Here is a 20,590-nt window from a genome sequence, read left to right as displayed (position 1 = left end):
GCCCAGGAAACAAACAGCTGATCCGACCTCCTGGAAGCCTTTGTTCTCTCTATATAGGTACATAAAGCCCTAACTGGACAGAGAGCATGTAGGCGCTCCTGTTCAGGGGAGGAGAAAGGAGGAGGGCAAAAAGCTTCCAGCTCCAATGGGGTGCATTGGAGATAAGGATTTTTGGGCACAAAGGCCGGATTTGGCCTGAGTGTGCCTTTAGAGTTATCCCGCGTGAATCGGGTGCACTCTTTGTGTACTGACAGCGCATGAATATCACTGACACGCTTCGCAGATGCGAGAGCCAGGAGCAATGCAGTCTTCAAAGACAGGATTTTTATTTCCACCTGGTTTAGTGGTTCAAATGGTGGCTGTGAAACTGCCCCCAGCACCAGGGATAAATCCCACGTGGGAACGAGAGGTTTAGACACTGGGTGGAGCCGCCGTGCCCCTTTCATGAAACGGCAGACTAGCGGATGATGGCTCACTGGGCCATCCATGAAGCCCACATGGCAGGCTGAAATGGCTGCTAGATATACTTTAATCGTGGAAAAGGCCTTTCCTTTATCTAACAGTTCTTGGAGAAAGGAGAGAATTGTTGTCACGGAGCACTGAAAGGAGAGAGTGTGAGACTTTCCACACCATTCCTCAAATACCCTCCACTTGTTCTCATACAATGATCTTGTGGAGGGGGCTCTAGCACTCTGAATAATAATAATAATGATAATAACAATAATAATGGATTGGATTTATATAGCGCTTTTCAAGGCACCCAAAGCGCTTTACAATGCCACTATTCATTCACTCTCACATTCACACACTGGTGGAGGCAGCTACGGTTGTAGCCACAGCTGCCCTGGGGCAGACTGACAGAAGCGAGGCTGCCATATCGCGCCATCGGCCCCTCTGGCCAACACCAGTAGGCAAGTAGGGTAAAGTGTCTTGCCCAAGGACACAACGACCAGGACAGAGAGCCCGGGGATCGAACCGGCGACCTTCCGGTTACAGATACGCTTCCCAACCCCCTGAGCCATGGTCGCCCCTTAGTGGCTATAACAACCTCTCACGGGCCAAGCCCACAGGGCAAGGCGCTCGGGGTGAGGGTGAAAAATCTCGCCCCTGGCTTGGGAGACTAGGTCTTGTCGGAGAGGGAGAGGCCAAGGTTCGCTCCACAAGAGGAGCATAATCTCCGCTAACCAATGGGACCTCGTCCACCTTGCGGCGATCAATATCCTTGTTAGCCCTCTCTCTCTCTCTCACTCTGGTTAGAGTGGGAGAAATTAAGGCCAGTGTCCAGCCTCCTGGACATTAAGTCTGCTCCCAAGTTCAGAGCTCCTGGAATGTGAGCAGCTCTCAGTGACAACAGATTGATGCTGCTCCACATGATCAGTCTGCGAGCCAGCATGTGCAAAGGACGGGACCGTAACCTGCCCTGTCTGTTGGTGTTGTCTGTTCTGATCAGAACATGGTGGTTTCTCAACAGGGGAAGGAAGTGTCTCAGTGCTAGAAATGCTGCTAGCAATTCTAGCCAGTTTATGTGAGCACCCCTCTGTCGTGAGTCCCAGCTGCCACTCACTGCTCTGCCCTCGTGAGTGGCACCCCAGCCCGTGAGACTCGCATCCGTGGTCACCACCTTCCTGGTGGTGACAGCCCCCAGTGACACCCCCTGAGTGAGAAATGTGGAATTTCTCCAACAGTGGAATGCTGCAGTGCAGTCTGCTGTCACTCTGATATGGTGGTGGGTATGGCGCTTTTGATTGAGTCTCAGTGATGCAAGCCATCGCTGAAATTCCCTCATATGCAGTCTGCCTAGTGGAAGTCAGTGAAGACGCCATTAATCCCAGCATCTGCAGGCATCTTCTGAATGGGAGATATCTTCCCTCCTGAAAAATGCCGGCATGTGATAGCATTTTTTTACTCTGTCCACAGAGAGACACGCTCGGTATGAGGTGGAGTTTAGAGCTATTCCTATGAAAGAGATGGCCTGAGCTGGCTGCAGGACACTCTTTTGGTAGTTTATGGTGAAACCCAGAGCCATCAGATGATCCACTGTCAACCTGGTGTGCTGTCTGACTCTGATATCAGCAGCCAATTGTCTATGTATGTTGCTATGCAGATGCCCCGCCTCTTCAGTGGGGCTATGGCTGCCTCTGTGCATTTCACAAATACCCGAGGGCTCAGTGAGAGACCCAACGGCAGGACCTGGTACTCGTACATTCTGCCCTGAAACGCAAAGCGCAGGAATTTTCTGTCAGGCGGTTAAATAGGGACGTGAAAATATGCGTCCTTCAGGTCTCTTGATGTAAACCAATCGCCTGGGCGCACTACATGCAGCAGAGTGGTGGTCGTCAACATCCTGAATTTGTATGACCTCAGATACTGATTCAGAGCCCGTAGGTCCAGTATCGGACACAGTCCCCCTCCCTTCTTTGGCACGAGAAAATACTTTGAGTAAAAGCCGCATTGGCTGTGCTCCTGGGGTATTTCTCGTACTATTCCCTTTGATAGCAAGGCAGTTATTTCTTCTTGCAGGATCCTGGCTGATTCGCCTTTTGCAAGAGAGAAAATCACTCTGTGAAATCTGGGAGGGGTGGTTGCGAATTGTAAACGATAGTCTCGCTCTAATGTCCTCACAACCCATTCTGGCGCAGCGAGAGCTCGCCATCTCTCTATTCTTGCTGACAGCGGCCCCAAAGACAGCGCGGGCGGCCCACGCTTGACCAGTGCTCATGGGGCCGGACACCACTGAGGGAATCGACCCCGGTGGTGTCTGGGTGCGTGGGGGCATTATGTTTTTCAACATACTCTGTGTTTTTCACACATTTTTCCCGTGCCCTTGGCAACATGCCTGGATGCAACGGGTGAATTTTTAATAAACAGTGTGTTTTTGTGAGACTGTGACATGCTTGATTCAGCTGAACAGTGTCTCGTCATCTCTTTGTTGAAATGCGCTCTGTGGGATCCAACTCGAGTCCCAGGCGCTGAAAGGTGGAGGCAGAACAAATTTCTCCGAACGGGCTCCGGAACTGAGCCCTGGAGTGAACTTGGAGCCCGGGCTGGTCCGGCTCCGATCTCCCCGTGGGGGATGTTAGGCAGTCCGCTTCTTCTTGCAGTCCGACTTCTTGGCTGGTGGTGGGGCACCCTGAGTGGCAGCAGGCGGGACATGTTGTGGTAGATGCTGCCTTTTTTAGTGCTAAAGTCCATGATCCATAAGTTCCTTCGCGTAAATGGGATCGCTGGCTAGACCCTCTGTTATTTCCAGCGCAGGAGGTGCCCCAGGGCTCCACAGGATTTTCTCCCTTTGAGTTACTGTTTGGCAGGAAGCCGCGGGGGGTGTTGGACCTGATTAAAGAAAACTGGGAGGAAAGTCAGAGGCTGGCTGAAAAGGAGAATCAGCACGACCTGGACCTGCAAGCAAAGCTGCTCACTTTGGGGAGGTTGTCACAAGAAAATTTGCTCCAGGCCCAGGAACATCAGCAGCGCTTGTACAACAGAGGGGCTAGGTTCAGGCAATTTTTACCAGGAGATAAAGGGTTGTATTCCTCCCTTCTAAAACTTCAAAGTTACTCACCAAGTGGGGAGGACCTTTCATGGTCACACGGCGAATGTGGGACGTAGACTATGAGGTGGTATGGTCAGACAGAGGTGGAACCACACAGATATTTCATGTTAACCTCCTTAAAGCATGGAGAGAGGCTGAAACTACTTCTCTGGTTAGCCTGGTTAAGGAAAGAGAACAGTTGTGGTCAGTGGTGCTGAATTCCTCTATTCCTGCCTCCCTCCATTGAGATGACCATCTCACACAGGCCCAGAGAGCGGATGTTGCTGCATTGCAACAGCGGCTTGCAGAGCGGTTTGTTCTTCTCCAAGCACAACAGACAGACTGTGAAAAAGGAATTGGCACAAATGCTAAAGCTGGCAGTAATAGAAGAGTTGCACAGCGCTTGCTGTAGCCCCATAGTTCTTGTAGTGAAGAAGTATGGGTCTATACGGTTCTGTGCTGCAAGGTGAACTTGGTCTCATGGTTTGATGCTTATCCCATGCCCTAGATGGATGAGCTCCTTGACCGGTTAGGCACTACTTACTTTTTACGACGCTGGATTTAACCAAGGGCTACTGGCAGATTCCTTTGTCTATGGAAAAAACGGCCACCCAATACGGTTTGTACGATTTTGTCACACTTCCGTTTGGCTGGTTTGGAGCCCCTGCCACTTTCCAGTGCCTCATGGACCGGGTGCTGCATCTGCATATGCTGCCGCCTACCTGGAGGATGTTATCATCCATGACAACACCAGAGCGGAGCATGTGTAGCAGGTGGCCGCAATCCTGGAGTCCCTGAGGCAGGAGGCACTCACGGCCAACCTAAAGAAGTGTGCAGTTGGACTGAGGGAGTTACAATATTTAGGGTACCACTTGGGAAGCGGGCAGGTACGTTCACAGATGGATAAAACAGCAGCCATTGCATCTTGCTCGTGTCCTAAGACAAAAAAGGAGGTGAGGCGGTTTTTGGGGCTGGCCGGTTACTACCGCCAGTTCGTGCCCATTTTGCAGAGGTGACCAGCCCCCTTGACAGACCTCAGCCGAAAGGGTGCCCTAGATCTGGTCCGGTGTAGGAAGCAGTGCAAGGCTCCATTTGTGCAGTGGAAGAAAGCTTAACGTCAGAGGGCTGGGGGCTATTTTGTCACAGGAGGTAACAGCTGGAAACTGTCAGAGTGGGATGCCGGGTACAGGACCATGGAAAAGGAGTGCTTGGCCATCTGGTGGGTGGTCGACTGCCTATGTTATTACCTCCTGAGCCACCGTTTCACCCTCTGATCACGCGCCACTGCAATGGCTCCACCGCATCAAGGATGCCAACACCCGGATCACACGGCGGTATCTGGCCCTCAAGCCTTTAAAGTTCAAAGTGACTTTACTGGAAGCAGGGGTGCAGATGATCCTGGCAGATTTCCCCTCCCACTCTAGGGGGAGGTGGGCGCGGATGGGTCCCTGCCCTAAGTTGGGTGGTGGGGGTGTGTAGCGGAGTGTGGTTGGTGGCTTCTATGCAGGGGAGGAGTGGAGCAGTGGGTTCAGGGTGTGGTGTCAAGGAAGGCTCCAAGCCCTCCTGGGTTTTAAATGCACCTTAGAACACACATGCATCAACACTACAATGAGCGGGTGGAGGGAGGTTTGGAGTCTTCTCTCACCCCCATTCTCTGCGACCTGCTGGAGCAGGGGGGCTAGGACTAGGAGGAGGAGTTGGCCGTCCGACTGCGGTCTGGAGTGTGGAGCCTTCCTGCTGCTGCGGAGTCGGGGCGGTCTGCCTCCCCCCACCGCAGGGAAAAGGGTAACACCACCTGGGACTGGGTGCAGTTCCCCCCTCCAGGGGCGGGGGCACCTAGACCCGGTTTGTAGAGTACGCTTGGGGAGTGTGATCGTGTGTACAGCGTCTCTTTATGTCTGTCTCCACGTTGGTTGAGTGTGGAGTAAGTGCATATGAGAGCATGAGGGTGGGAATTCAAATTCAAATTTCAAATTCAAATTCAAATTTTATTTGTCACGTACACAGTCATACACAGTACGATATGTAGTGAAATGCTTGGACAACTGCTCGTGACCTAAAGAGAACAAAAAAGGAAAAGGCTATGAATAAGATAGGAAATAAATATGAAAAATTAAAAAGGGTAAATTTAACTAGGAAGGAATAAAATATAAATTAAGGTTAAAAATGAAATAACTGTACAACACAAATTAGAATGAAGGGTAAATTTAACTGGGAAGAATAAGATAAAATATATAAATTAAAGTTGAAAATAAAATAACTGTACAACAAAATACACAATACACAATATAGAACTATATAAGAATGTATGAAGAAATCTAAATATAAATAAATATATACACAATAACAGCAGCTGTACAAGTATTAACCGGAAATGAAGAATATAGTGACCAGTGTTGTGCAAAACCAAAGTCCAGAAAGTCCAGTGTGTGTGTAAGAACTGTATGTGTGGGTCAGTACTGTGTGGTGGTGTGATTGAGAGACCGTATCGCCTGCGGGAAGAAGCTCCTCCTCAGTCTCTCTGTGTTGGTCTTCAGGGAGCGGAATCGCTTTCCTGACCTCAGCAGAGAGAACAGTCTGTTGTTGGGATGGCTGAGGTCCTTCACGATCTTCCTGGCCTTGGTCCAGCACCGCCTGCTGTAGATTGAGTGCAGGTCAGGGAGCTCGGAGCGGATGGTGCGCTCAGCTGACCGCACAACCCTCTGTAGAGCTCGTCTGTCCTGCATGGTGCTGTTCCCGAACCAGGTTAAGATGTTTCCTGCCAGGATGCTCTCTATGGTGCATGAGTAAAAGTTCCTGAGCACCTTGGAGGGCAGTTGGAAGTCTCTCAAGCGTCTGAGGTGGTAGAGACGCTGACGGGCCTTTTTCACCACGGTGTTGATGTGACAGGACCATGACAGGTCCTGCGTGATGTGAACTCCGAGGTATTTGAAGCTGTCCACTCTCTCCACTGGGCACTCGTTGATGACGGGGGTCTGGTAGTTCCTCTCCTGCTTAGTGCTGAAGTCCACTATCAGCTCCTTTGTCTTACTGACGTTTAGAAGGAGGTTGTTCCTCTGGCACCAGTTCTCCAGATTCCTAATCTCCTTCAGGTAGGCCGTCTCGTTGTTATCAGAGATCAGGCCCACCACGACGGTGTCGTCAGCAAACTTGATGATGGTGGTGGAGCTGGTAGTGGCCACACAGTCATATGTGTACAAAGAGTACAGCAGGGGGCTCAGAACACACCCCTGGGGGGCTCCAGTGCTGAGAGTGGTGGAGGCTGAGACATGTCCGCCCATCATTACTGCCTGTGGTCTGCCAGTTAGGAAGTTGGAGAGCCACTGACACATAGATGAGCTGAGTCCCAGATGCTCCAGCTTGGTGGTGAGTGTGGAGGGAATTATGGTGTTAAATGCAGAGCTGTAGTCTATGAAGAGCATTTTAACATAATTCCCCCTTCTAGTGTCCAAGTGAGTGAGTGATGTGTGGAGGAGATGAGAGATGGCATCGTCTGTGGAACGATTTGGACGGTAAGCGAACTGTAGTGGGTCCAGTGTGTCTGGTAGTGAAGAAATGATGAAGTCTCTGACCAGGCGTTCAAAGCACTTCATCACTACTGAGGTGAGGGCTACAGGGCGATAGTCATTGAGAGAAGCAGGGTGGGGTTTCTTCGGGACAGGAACAATGATGGACTCTTTGAAGCATGTGGGGATCACCGACTGAGATAAAGAGATGTTGAATATCTCAGTGAACACAGGAGCTAGCTGGTATGCGCAGTCTCTTAGGATACGACCTGGGATGCCGTCTGGTCCTGCTGCTTTCCTGGTGTTCACTCTCTTGAAGGCTCTCCTTACTTCATGCTCGGAGATGACGAGCAAGTTTCCGGTGCTGGCAGTATCTTCCTGTCTGCAGCCGTTAGCGCCGCTAACACTAGCATTGTTGGAGTCCTTAGCTGCAGCCTCGAAGCGAGCATAGAAAGTGTTCAGCTCGTCTGCCAGAGTCACGGCCGCGTTCGTCATACCGGTTGTTGGTGCTTTATAGTCCGTTATTGTCCTTAGTCCCCGCCACAGGCTCCTAGAGTCACTCTGTTGGAGTTGTGACTCTAGTTTCCTCCCGTAGCGCTGCTTCGCCTCTTTCACCGCCCTCCGCACGTTATATGACGCGGCTTTGTACGGGTCCATGTCCCCCGTCATGAGTCCCGTGTTGTAGGCAGCGGTGCGGGATCTCAGAGCGTCGCGGATGGTTTTATCCACCCACGGCTTCTGGTTGGGAAACGTTGTGATAGTCTTTGTCTCCACGGTATCGTCCGCTAGTTTCCCGATGAATCCCACAACCGCTTCTGTAAACACGTTGACGTCATCGTCGGAGCTGTTTCTGAACATGCCCCAGTCTGCGTCATCGAGTGCGTCCTGTAACGCGGCCACCGATTGATCCGTCCAGCGCGCGACCTTCCTCTGAACCGGAACTTCCTGTTTCAGCCTTTGTTTGTATTTTGGCATGAGGAAGATGGCGGCGTGATCAGATTTGCCAAACGGGGGGCGGGATTGTGCCTTGGATGGATGTTTGTATCTGTGTGTGCCTGTATGTCTGTGTCTATATGTCAGGTTGGGTGTCAGGCGCCACCTCTCTGGGGACATCTCAGGCCCTCCAAGGTTTGGAGGCCTATCTCCCCCTACCACCACTTCCCCTGCCAGTGGCGGACCCCCTCAGACATCGGTGCGTTGGTGGTTCTTTGTGTCCGGGGATGGGCGTCCAGGTACACACCGGCTCACTCCTTGGCGGCTGCTTATCGGGGCCTGGAGCCTGGGGCTCGCTCGGGCCACTTCGGAGGTGGGGTGCCCCCGGCCTCTCGGCCTGGGGCTCGGTCACTCAGGCGCAGCTGGCTGCCGGCGGAGCTCACGGGCGCGTCACTGCAACTCCCCCTGGCTTCTGCTCCGCGGCTGCTGAGTGAGCCCTCATCTGGGACTCTCCTCAGCTCTTTCTGGGACAGTGGCGCAGCTGCCCCTCTGTTGGTCTTCCTTGGTCTCTTGTGTTCTGGGGGCCTCTGGATGTCTGGAGTTTTGATCTCCTCCATACCTGCTTCATGCCCTGGAGGACGGGGCTGTGGCCCCCCCACACCCTCTAGCAGATCATTACATGAAGGAACCTTTTAAAAACAAGCGCGTCCATGCTCACAGGTGTACACACGGGTGATCACACCCACAAACTACACCCTTTTTGGCTCCTACCTCAAAGCACACTGTGTTCTGTTGATCTTATGTGCTGCACAATAATGTTTAATATTTAGTATTTACTGTCATATTCCCATATATCATTGTGATGTTGTTTATTGTATTACTCTTGTTCTCTTCTGCTTGCTTTCTTTTTTCTTTCTCAGCAGGTGATCCAGGTGATTGATATATGCATTTTTTTTTTCTCTGCCCGTTCTGTTGGTTTTTGTCTTTTGCCCTTCTCCCCCGTCCCTCTTCTCAGCTGTTTCTCTTTCCCTCTTTCTTTCTCCCCTTCTTTCCCCCAGTCAAGTCTGTCCCGTATTCAGTAAGTGAAAATAAAATAAACAATAAAAGGTGAATCAAATGGACCATTACGGCAAGGCTGGGATGGTCAGTTTGGTAAAGTAAATCCGTTGGGCATCTTTCTTTGCCTTTAGACAACAATTCTGATGCAAAAGAGCCAAACGGGACAGGCCAAAAAAAAAAAAAAAAAAGGAAGGCTGGTTTTCGCAGCCGGTGAGCATCATCTAATCATACATTCTGTATTTCAGAAGCAGCTGGACTGGAGAGGAGAGAGAGCTGCTGGAGCAGAGAGCCAGCTGCAGTGCTGCTGAGCATTGTGCACTGCAAAGTGCTGAAGCGCAGAGACCGCAGGTCATTTGGGTTACAGTTAGGTTTAGGATAAGGGCTAGGGTTAGGCATTCACTTTTGATGGTTAGGTTTAGGGTAAGCGGCTAAGGAAATCATTATGTCAATTAGATGTCCTCACTAAAATATAAAAAACAAGTGTATGTGTGTGGTTGTGTAGGTGTGTACGCAGATGCTTGAGGGGAGTGTTTAAATGTGTGGGGGTAAAAACACCAGGGGTGGGTTTTGATTATCGATTTATGGATATTGATCTCGATGTCCTGGACTGGAGATCCAGGACAGTAGATATAAAAATATAGATATGTACTGATAAGTGATCAGAATTATAATATTTCTGACTGTCTGAGGCAAAATTTACCTGATTCAAATCGAATCGTGGATCGAATCAATTCAGGACCTTGTGAATCGGAATTGAATCGATTCTAGAAATCAGTGATGATACCCAGCCCTAGTAAACACATGCGCATGCTTAGAATTTTACATCTAATAATCTCTCAACTATTAAAGTAACTGGTGAGCAGTAAATAAAAACCAGGGACAATTTTACTAACTAAAGAAAGGCACATTGGTCCATTAATGTAACCAAATAAACAATACATATTGAATACCAAAATGACTAAACTGACTAAAATTAACTTGCATCTCATTGTGTTGGAAAAGAAGCAAATGCAAAGACAGAAACATCCATCATGTCACGTTTATAAATGGGTGTGACTTTAAGTTGAAGGCCAATATAATATACCATTGTAAAATTTTAATAAAACAGAAAACATTAGAATATGTTGGTTTCACCTGAAATATTTACTTAGGATCGCTTTTGGAAGAATCAATTTAAACAACCCATCAAACCACATCAAACCAGGAGTCAATGGCAAAGACTGGGTACTTGTTAAAAAAAAGAACTACAAAAAAACATCTGAGCAGCATACTAGCTAGACATGAAAAAATATATACCCACCCATTCCCCTAGTGTGGTTGAAGTCCCCTGTCACTATTTTACAGGACCGTCCATCTCCATTACAAACACCGCAGCGGTCCTCTTTAGCAGATGAGCCAATGATGCTGTCACAGCCGATTTTCTGTCCATAACAAAACAAAACCCAACTGTAAAATGGAGGAAGTACATTACAATTTACATCTTTGTATGCATATGTAAAATTATATCCTTAGGTCAACACACAGCAGTCGCCAAAAGGATTGTATATTACCTTGAGCATGGAATGAGTTTACCACAATGTTAACAGATGAAATAAATGATATAATTAACCATAATTTAACAGTAAATAATTGAGGTCTTTTTATTGTTTTTATTGTTAGGACTGAAAAAGAACAGGAATTTCTTAGGTAAACAGAAACTGCAGCCCATTAAAATAAAGATCAATATTAATTAGTCTATTTCTTTGCCTCTCTCCTAGCATGCCATTACTCACATGCCAGGATTTAAAAAAAACAAGCCTCCCACTATGGCGTCATTTTTGTGCCACTATTCTGAGCGCACGTAAAAACTATTTGCAGGTGCAAGTGTTGCATTTTGAGGAGAAATTTATTTTGAGAGAAGAAAAGCTAAATTTGAGTGAACAAACTTCATTGCTGCCTGCAAAAAATGTATTTCAGTGTTTGCTATTATCCACACAGACACAGCAGCCCCTCTCGCTCAGTTTTTGCATTTGCGCTCGCTTGCAACGTGTCGCTCACGCTCTCAACATTTCTGCCCGTGGACGTTCAACTCTTTCTCTACACCGTTATGTTTGTGCCACAAAACCAGCCAATCACAGACTTGGATGCAAAAAAATCTGATTGGTTGTTTTGGTCTCCAATCAGCTCGAAATGACGAAATGCAGCATCCCAGAATGCATTTCGTCCAACACTCAAACGAGGCAGTGGCGGAGGGACGCACAATGGCGGAGTTTGAAATATTACTCTTTCTGGATCACAAAATAAACTTTTAAAATATTTTCAGTCGAGAATGGTGCTGCGTAAACTTCAAATATCTGCTCGATTCATCAAGACATATTTGCAAAAGTGCTCTAACGTTTTCGGAGATGCCTGTTACCCACCAGACATCTCCGAAAGTGGTCAAGGCGCGGCTCCCGGCACATCGTTTTCACATATTTCACACATATTTTCACGGACCGGCCTTAACGTTTCGTGAATAAATACAACAAAATAAAATGATATGACCAAAACAAAAACTGTGGTATTTTGAAAATATAATAATCAACGCAAATTCACGGCGTAATTGTGTAACTTTATTAGAAGTGTCCTCCTGAAATGCGCCAACAACATTGAGAGTAACATCCTCCTCTCTCCCCCTTTGGTCGATATGGTAACGCCTAAATATTTATTTCAAAATAAGACACACAACTACAAAACAAATGTAAAGTACGTGAAAATTAGAGATGGACCGATCCGATATTACGTATCGGTGCGATACTGACCTAAATTACTGGATTGGATATCGGAGAGAAATAAAAAACGTTATCCGATCCGAAGTATCACAAAATCACCTCACAAAAGGCGCTACTTGGCCTAACCCAGCTCAGCGCATCAGAGCAGTATGTGATAGAGCTGCTGTTGTCTGCAAGAAATGTCAGTGGTCTGGTGGAGCATTTGGAGCCTTGCTACCTGCTTCCAAACCGCAGCATTTCATCTCAGAGAAAACTATCCCAGAGAAGTAAAACAAGTGTGTAAGTGCATCTCTGAATGTTTGCATAGTATTTCAATGTTTACCTTAACAACTGATATATGGAGCCACAACTGGACTGGCCATCGGAGTTTCATATTGAGGCGAAAAGGAAGCGATTTTTCCCGTACATCAGCTAGAATGAAAAAAGGCACAAAGCTGGAGTTATTCTGTCTTTGCTGCACAGCTGCCTCTTCTTCTCTCATTCTCTCCCCTCCCTCCTTGTTGCTACTTCAATTAAGAAACTGATCAATGATCAGCTGATTGGCTTTTCTGTCGCAAGTCCCGTCTTACTTATTTGTTTATCGCCCACTTCATGCCAGAAAGAGGAGACCAGCGGATAAACAGCAGCAGCACGTTTGATCAGCTGTTGTTAGAATTTATTTAATATTAATTTCTAGTATCAGCTGATGTTTGCTGGAGCCACAGCTGTAAAGCTGCTGGTCATGATGTCGGTTTGGATATGTGGTGAGAGGGAAACATGAAACCAGGAGATGTCCTTACTGAATCATCAGAGCTGAACAGGTGATGGAGAAACAGGTTTACCTTTTAGGTGACATGAATGAGTTGAAGTTATGAACTGTTTCTGAGAGACAAATAACACCAGGATCCTTTTTTTATGTAGCTGACAGCTGGTAACTGTGCAGGGGCGGGTCTAGCAAAGTGTTGCCAGGGGCCCAGGTAGGGCATTAACAGGGAGAGGAGGGCACAAGGAAATAATTTTCTTTGTTATTTCATTAAAAATGACTAACTTTTAATAAATAATAATTCTCTTAATCTTAACCAAAATGGTCATCTGATTACATGTATAGAAGTCCATTACTGTATATAGTAACTGTTAAGTCTAATATACACTAAGCTATAGTACTTGTACCATCTGTGCAGTCTGCAGTTCTGTTGAAGAAAGATGTTGAGTCCATTTAAATATTGTAGAAAAATAATTGATTTCTGTGTATTTGTTTTACACATGCATTAAATTAAAGTTGATTATGTTGATTAAGCATTGTGAGGTAGAGGGTGGGGGGGTGGTTCCCTAATATTGCTGATGGGAAGTGGTAATCCTATTAGTTAGGCTGTTTAATATTTCTGCTAAGTGCTCTTTAAGAGACCAGAGTAGGGAGGATGGTGACAGGTAAGACTTAAAACGGTCCAGTTATGAAGCTGAACTTTAATCTCAGCCAAACCGATTTACTCATGAACAAATCAAACACTGAAATAAACCAAACATTAACATTTAGCAGTTATCTAAGTGACTTATATATCGTGTTTAACCCAAGTAGCGAAAGACCGCAGGGGGTTTGAAAATGATGTGCTGGGAGTCTGCGCCTTGACCACCCAAATAGCCAGGGCTGGACTGGGACAAAAAATCGTCCGACTACACCACCAGGTGTTACAGGAAAAACCATAAAGCCTTTGAACTAAAACAAACGCTGTTGTGACAGTGATGTACACTGTCTTGTTGGTATATATGTAGGATTTGTATACAGTGGATCACCTTCATGTTTCCAAACCAATATCATGACCAGCAGCTTTACAGCTGTGGCTCCAGCAAACATCAGCTGATACTAGAAAGTGATATTAAATAAATTCTAACAGCTGATCAAGCTTAAACGTGCTTCTGTTGTTTAGCGCGACATCTGCTGGTTTCCTCTTTTTGGCGCAAAGTGGGCGATAAATAAACAAGAGAGAAAAGCCGATCAGCTGATAGGAGAGGGAGAGAATGGGAGAAGAGGCAGCTGTGCAGCAAAGACAGAATAACTCCAGCTTTGTGTCTTTTTTTTCCATTCTAGCTGAAGTACGGGACGGATCACGTTCCTTTTCACCTCAATACGGATGTGTTGTAATTTCTCCAGCCCACAGTTGATCATGACCAATTGGCTAATTCACCACCTTTCATTCTTTATACCGTTACAAAAACAAACAAACAGAAATGAAAAATCACCATCGGCCCACCGGTATGCCCAATGGCCAGTCCAGCTATGCGCTCAGCTGGTGTAGTATGTCACAGTGACATCCCAAAGCTTTTTTTTTTGCTCGGGAATTACTGAATCTATCTAGAGCTGGGAGGTCCCCAGAAGACAGAAGTCACGAATGGAAAGAAGTCAAACTGTATGTGGTCTATTTCATCACATATGTGCAATATTGGATACATATGTACCTGACATCTTCCATTAACACACAGGTCCACCTCATACGGTCCACAGGGAGTCCCATCCATTACTCTGTCAGCCATCAGAACTGGGATGTCTCGGCCCACTGGGCTGCAGAACAACATGCATGGCTTATCTGCTCATAAACACACACAAAATCCAGTTGTAAGATGTATGCATGTATGACAGTCAAGTCTGATTTTGAGCCGGTGTTAATTCAAAATAATAGAAATATTAATGGCATGGTGAACTGGGTTCCCAAACAATGACTTCTAAAAGTATTCAGTGACAGAGTCGTGTCAGCTTTTAATGTATTGCTGCCTGACAGGCTGAAGATCACAGGCATCCAGTACTGATTTCTGTTGATTACATTATGTACTATAGATGATGAATTACTCACAGAAATCTTTCTAGAATTTGTAGCTGCAGTTTTTAAACTGATTGGTGAAACTCAGCCTGGTACCATCCAACCTAATTAGTTTCAATTGTTCTTTGTACGGTTTCTTTTTAGTACCACTTCATTTTCCAGCCATTTGTTTTCCCGATAAGTGTTGCTGCCATCAAATTAAAAGGAAGCTAATATTTTTCATGAAATAGTAAAATGTCTCACATATTTCCTGTGTTCTCTTGGGAATAAATTACATGTTTGCTCAGTTTTATTGGCATTTTACACAGCCTCCTTTTTTCTTTTGTGGAATTGGGGATGTACATTTCTACATTCAGTATAATTAAAAAAATACGGGCAGCTGCCAGTTCTATCCCTTAGCTGTCCAGTAGATACACTTATGGTATCAATTTAAAATTCCCTTCGCTTTGTTCTCAAGTTATCACATTCACAAGATTTTCAGCTAAGGGGTAAAAACTGTATTCAGTGTTATTCTGGAAAAACGAGTAATGTAGTTATTCAGAAAAAACATGACTGGAGGACTTTACCTAACAGTTCTGTGCATACAGTGTGAGCTTTTACTTTTTACACTCCAACTGGAGTGATTTAAGTGGTTTTTCTTACCTGTTCTGTACCTCTGGGATCCAATCACCCAGGGGTCTAGAGCAGGGGTCCCCGAGGGCCGGTGTCCTGCAGGTTTTAGATCTCATCCTGGGTCTACACACCTGAATCAAATGATTAGCTCATTACCAGGCCTCTGGAGAACTTCAGGACATGTTGAGGAGGTCATTTAGCCATTTGAATCAGCTGTGATGGATCAAGGACACATCTAAAACCTGCAGGACACCGGCCCTCAAGGCCTGGAGTTGGGGACCCCTGCTCCAGAGGATGCTCTCACATTTAACTTATTTAATATATTTGTGCTGGCATCCAAATCAGTTGAGTTGATTGGTTTGCCCCAATTCAAAACTACAATATTTTTAAACGAATGCCTCGTACACAGCAGTGTACCCATCCCAGACTCAGTACTGGCTTGTTAATGGCTAAAACTGTGGGAGCAGATATTGGGATAAACAAAGCATAATCCAATATGATCCATTAACCTAACCACTCATGTTACTGACATTATGGATTAAGAGTTACATATGATATATGTCACGGTGCTCTGTGACCCACAGTTCTCTTTATGGTCTTGTGCTTATGTTATAGTTTCAGTCTTTAGGTTTCTGTCTCGGTGTTTTGCTGGGTCTCACTTGTTTCGTGGTCTCCGTGCTCCACGCTCTCCTCTGTCAGTCTCCATGTCACAGTGTCAAGTCCACGTCTTTGTGAATGTGTCATGATTCCTGTTTGATTTTGACACTTCCTGTGTTCAGTGTTTTCACTTTTGCTTCCTTGTCTTATTATATGTAATTAGTCCCAGCTGTTTTTCCCTCATTATCCTCTGTGTATTTATATAGCGCCAAATGACAACAACAATCACCTAAAGGACAACCTTTATAGTACTCTGACTGTTTGTCAGCCTGGCTACAGAGCTGAAGAGAAACCTTCTTATTGTCTTCAATCAGTGATGAATAGTAAGATGTTCTGGCTTTGCGGAGGGCTTTCTTATAAAGCAAAAAACTATTTCTCCAGGCTAAATGATGATCCTCTAAATTTGTGACACGCCATTTCCTCTCCAGATTACGAGTCATCTGCTTTAGGCTACGTGTTTGAGAATTATACCACGGAGTCAGGTACTTCTGATTAGAGACCTTAGTTTTCACAGGAGCTACAGTATCCAGAGTCGTACGTAGTGAGGAGGTGAAATTATTAACAAGATAATCGACCTCTGTTGGAGTAACGTTCAGATAGCTGCTCTGCTCTGTGTTGGTACAGGGCATTGAAGATGATAACAGTGGGTGGATTATATTCTTAAACTTAGTTACAGCGCTTTCAGAAAGATCTGCTGTGATGAAGCCTACTCCTCCTGATGAATGTTATCAGGAAATGATCAGACAGGAGAGGGTTTTCGGGAAACACTGTTAAGTGTGTGATTAAATTGGTGGGTGGGTTCTTTTACATTTTGAGAGAAACCAAATGAGTCTATTAACGAATGCCGTGCTGAGGCTGTCATTTTAAGCATTATTTCAGCGAGAACTAAATCAGATAAAAAGTCTGAGAAATCAGACAGAAACTCTGTGTAAGGCCCAGGTGGACGATAGATGACCACAAATAAGATTGGTTTTTGAGTTTTCCAGCTGTGGTGGACGAGGCCAAGCATTAGCCGCAGGGGTCCAGAGAGGCGTCAGCCACGTCTGGACCCCAGAGTTCTTGAATCCATTCAGCCTGTTCAGTCGTCTGTCTACGCTTGAAGCTCAGCCGGGCAGTCTTAGCCTCCTGTCTCCACTGAGAGCTCAGGCAAGCCAACCCAGCCTCCTCTGTTGTCTGCTGGGGAATTGGGCGAGCTTATCCAGCCAGCTACTTACTCGGCATTGCTGTCCGAGCCTGAGAAGTGTCCTGAGTGGACTGTGTGCACTACGCAGCTCCAACCAGCTCTGTCTCTGCCAGAGGCCTCCACACCGTCTGGTTCTGATTCAGCTCCGCTCGCACCACACATGACAATATATGATTTGAAAAGCATTGCCATAGTTTTGAAATCTGATGCCCAGACATGCTTCCAGACAAATTTATAAACTGCTGATGTGCTTCAGAGTTTTACAAACACACTATTGAAAGGCACTGATTGTAATGATTGTAACTGTGCAGTACGACGTTCTATGGAACTCACCGTCATTAACAATAGCAGTCAGCATGCCGCCCTTCTTGTTGGCTTGTTGGTTATAGGATAGACACTGCAAATCTCTGAAGCTGGGTGACCCCTTGGGACAGGGAGGGGCTTCACAGGCCTTGTGTTCCACACTGGCCTGTGGGCAGTGTCGCCCACCTGGACCAGGTCTGTGCCCACACACACGCACACAAACACATACAGTGTGAACACTTAGTTTAGAAAACAAGAAGACTGGAGCGTTAGTATTAAAGTAACACATGTAAGCATTACATACATTTCATAATGCCTGTAAGGACCTTTTTAGTACTAAAAGCAGTATTTATTTAAACCTTATTCAGTAGATTAATACCTGCAAAGTGCCTTAAACCTCATACTTCTTTTTAATAGCCAGCAAGGGGACACCTCTTCTGATTGCAAAAAGACCCTTGCTATGTGACCACACTTTATATTAGCTTGTGGTCTTAATCAGCAGCTGCAGTGTTTCTGTTTCACAGTCAGCATATGTAATATATAAATGAATACATTTTTCAGAAATTGGACATTTCGGTGCTTTAAATCCTTTGTAGACTGATCTCATGAAATATTCTAATCATCTGGCATACTTACCTTTGAATTGTTGTGGGATAAAAGCCACCATCAAAATTAAAATGAAACAAAAAAATCTCGAGATATGTTAAAGTTTACCTTTGAGATTCATTCACAAAAGAAAAGTTTTTGCAATATTTTAATTTTTCAGTTATATTAACTTCAAATACTTGTGATGTTAATGAGACCAAATTTGAAATCATAACAAAATGCCCCCTCTTTGCTTTCTGGTCTCAGGTAGGCGAACGTGTAACATTAGTAAGCAAATACACAGACAAACTGGTGACGTACGGAGGGTTGTCACATTTCCTCTGTCTGAACTGGACTCCAGTACCACAGGTCCTGCTGCACAAGCTCCACTGGCTCCATGGACTCCAGTCACCATCCACATGCTGAGGGATGGGAGTCTTACTGACACATTCGCCTGCCCTGCACCACTGACAAAAACATATTGAGATGTTTTCACAAATACTTTATTCGTAATTTTTTCAAGCTAACACGCAATATAAGCTACTGGCCTGAACGACCTGTAGCTCTGAGGATTGGTGAATGGATGCAGATTGTTTTTGAGCAAAACAGTCCTACCTTGTCTGCCCCACACTCCGTTCCGTCCAGGGGAGGATCCAGTTTAGTCTTGCAGGATGTCTCTCCCTCTATTAAGCACCACAGCCCAGCACACATGAGGTGCTGAGACATAAAGATGATAACATGAATTCCCACATAAATGCGGGTGTTAACATAATATGTTCAATGTTTCGATTAATTTACCACCAAACTCTTTCAAAACATATTGTTTCTTTTCTCTTGTCTTTTTAGTCAGTAAAGTAAACACAAAACTTCTTGTTAACATCCCACAATAAAAACAAAGCATATGAGCATCTACTGCCGATGACAAGATAATAAATATATTAGACAGAAAAACGAAAAGGAAAAAGGGACCTGTCTCCCCCACAACTCGAGCTTCAACACATGCACGTCATCCCCAGCGGGTGAGAGGAAGATTTTTATACATACAGTATTTTTAAACCATTAATTTTGTTAATTTCTTCCAATGAAAACAAATGGTTTTGTGGAATTGTTAGACCCTTACTTTTCATACTAAAAATGCTATCAGCTGGTCACAGGCAAAAATATTTGAAGGACATTATTGAAAAAGTTTGAGAAACAATATCCTAGTGGTCGGTGTGCATATCTCTAACCACCAAATCATGTAAATATACTACACTGTCCATCAACCCACCAATATGGTGCTGAAAGATGGCTTTTGCATTCCTCAAGCCAAATGCCATCACATTCTAGGAATACAACCAAGATCAAGTAATAAAAGCTGTCACTTCATGTGCTCTTTTTGACAATGCACCTGTCAGTAACATTTTCTGATCAAACCACAATAAAACTTTTCCTCTTTCACTCTTTTGCACCAACAACCATGGAGCATGTACTCCACCTCAGCTTCTAGACATTTATGGTTCCAAAGACAAACTAAAAATGCTGGAAAATAGGCTGTGCATCCCCTACATCAAGGTCATGCTCCACTCAATCTGTGCAAGAAAGCACATCACCTAGCAAACACAGATACTGTATTTCAAAATGAGTTTACAAGCCTGAGCTTCAGGCAAATGGTCCGGATTCCACTAGCTACCAAAAGGGGACTGACAACTGTATCTCCTCCTTGACAAATAGGAGAAGACATGACAAGGTTTTAACAAATTAACATGAAATAACTTCACCGACTTCTGATGACCAGGAGCTGAAATCACATAGTTCTTGGCCTATAATGGTGAACTCACCAGTGGAGAAAGAGCCAAGGACTAAACTCACACAACTTAGCGCAGCGATCATATCTCTCTTTTATTTTAGCCGGTGATGCAACCAATGTCTCCCTTGCCAGCTCACCTGCAACAAATAAATTGTTGCCTGAACCCATTCACATAGTCATTTGGGCTGGACTGCTGCCTGATGGAGAGGAGGACACCGCCACGGCCCTTCTGAGGGTGTTCGACTCCGACACTGACAACGAGGATTTCTTTGGTTTTGAAAGTGACAACGAAGGAGAGAAGCGGAGAGCCTGTTCGTTTCCGACACTGGAGGAGAGGACTTTGGTGGTTTCAGTGCGCAGGAAGAAGAGAAAGATGGTGAATGACTGACTTTTCTTCTTGTTAAAGCTGTGTCACTGCACCTGAGCCTAAAAGGTAGTCTGAATCTATTTTTCTGGTGTGCTGTAGGTTACTGTTATGTACTACATGTGCAAATATGTACCCATAACTTGTTTTTCAAAATATTAATAAAAGGGGTGTGTCTCCAAACAGCCATCTCTTTCCTGACAATTCCCTTTGTGCATATTCTCTTACATATGATAAGTCAACATTGAAACACCTGCGGCTTTTAGTCAGGTGCGGCTAATGTATGTACAAAACAGGATTTTCCCCTGATTTTAGCTTGTGCGGCTAATATTCAGGTGCGCTTTGTAGTCCGGGAAATACGGTAATTTAAAAGGATGGTGTCTTGTTATTGCTTCATCCAAAAGCACAAAGCGGGAAGCATGGGACAAGGTGTCTTATTTTTATTATGAGAATAGTCAGAATAGTACTTTCTGAAGAGTTTTTTAAAAAAAGCAACCATTAAACTATTTTGCTATTTATGGGAAGATT

General features: G+C 45.4%; 1 protein-coding gene across 3 annotated transcripts in view; it reads right to left on the bottom strand.

Moving 5' to 3' along the window:
* Window positions 1-20,590, bottom strand: part of adamts17 (ADAM metallopeptidase with thrombospondin type 1 motif, 17) — a 101,647-nt gene that overhangs the window by 25,061 nt on the left and 55,996 nt on the right. For all 3 annotated transcript variants that reach the window (XM_076887203.1, XM_076887201.1, XM_076887207.1), the window contains 5 exons: window positions 18,525-18,626; window positions 18,231-18,376; window positions 17,355-17,521; window positions 14,211-14,338; window positions 10,328-10,448 (listed from right to left, as the gene is read on the bottom strand). In XM_076887203.1, coding sequence (XP_076743318.1) covers window positions 10,328-10,448; window positions 14,211-14,338; window positions 17,355-17,521; window positions 18,231-18,376; window positions 18,525-18,626 — 664 coding nt within the window. The remainder of the gene's footprint in view (window positions 1-10,327; window positions 10,449-14,210; window positions 14,339-17,354; window positions 17,522-18,230; window positions 18,377-18,524; window positions 18,627-20,590) is intronic.

This window comes from Maylandia zebra, linkage group LG1, assembly GCF_041146795.1.
Source record: "Maylandia zebra isolate NMK-2024a linkage group LG1, Mzebra_GT3a, whole genome shotgun sequence".
Taxonomy (NCBI): Eukaryota; Metazoa; Chordata; class Actinopteri; order Cichliformes; family Cichlidae; genus Maylandia; species Maylandia zebra.
Note: the sequence above shows the minus strand (reverse complement) of the source record. Positions and strands in the feature narration are given on the sequence as shown.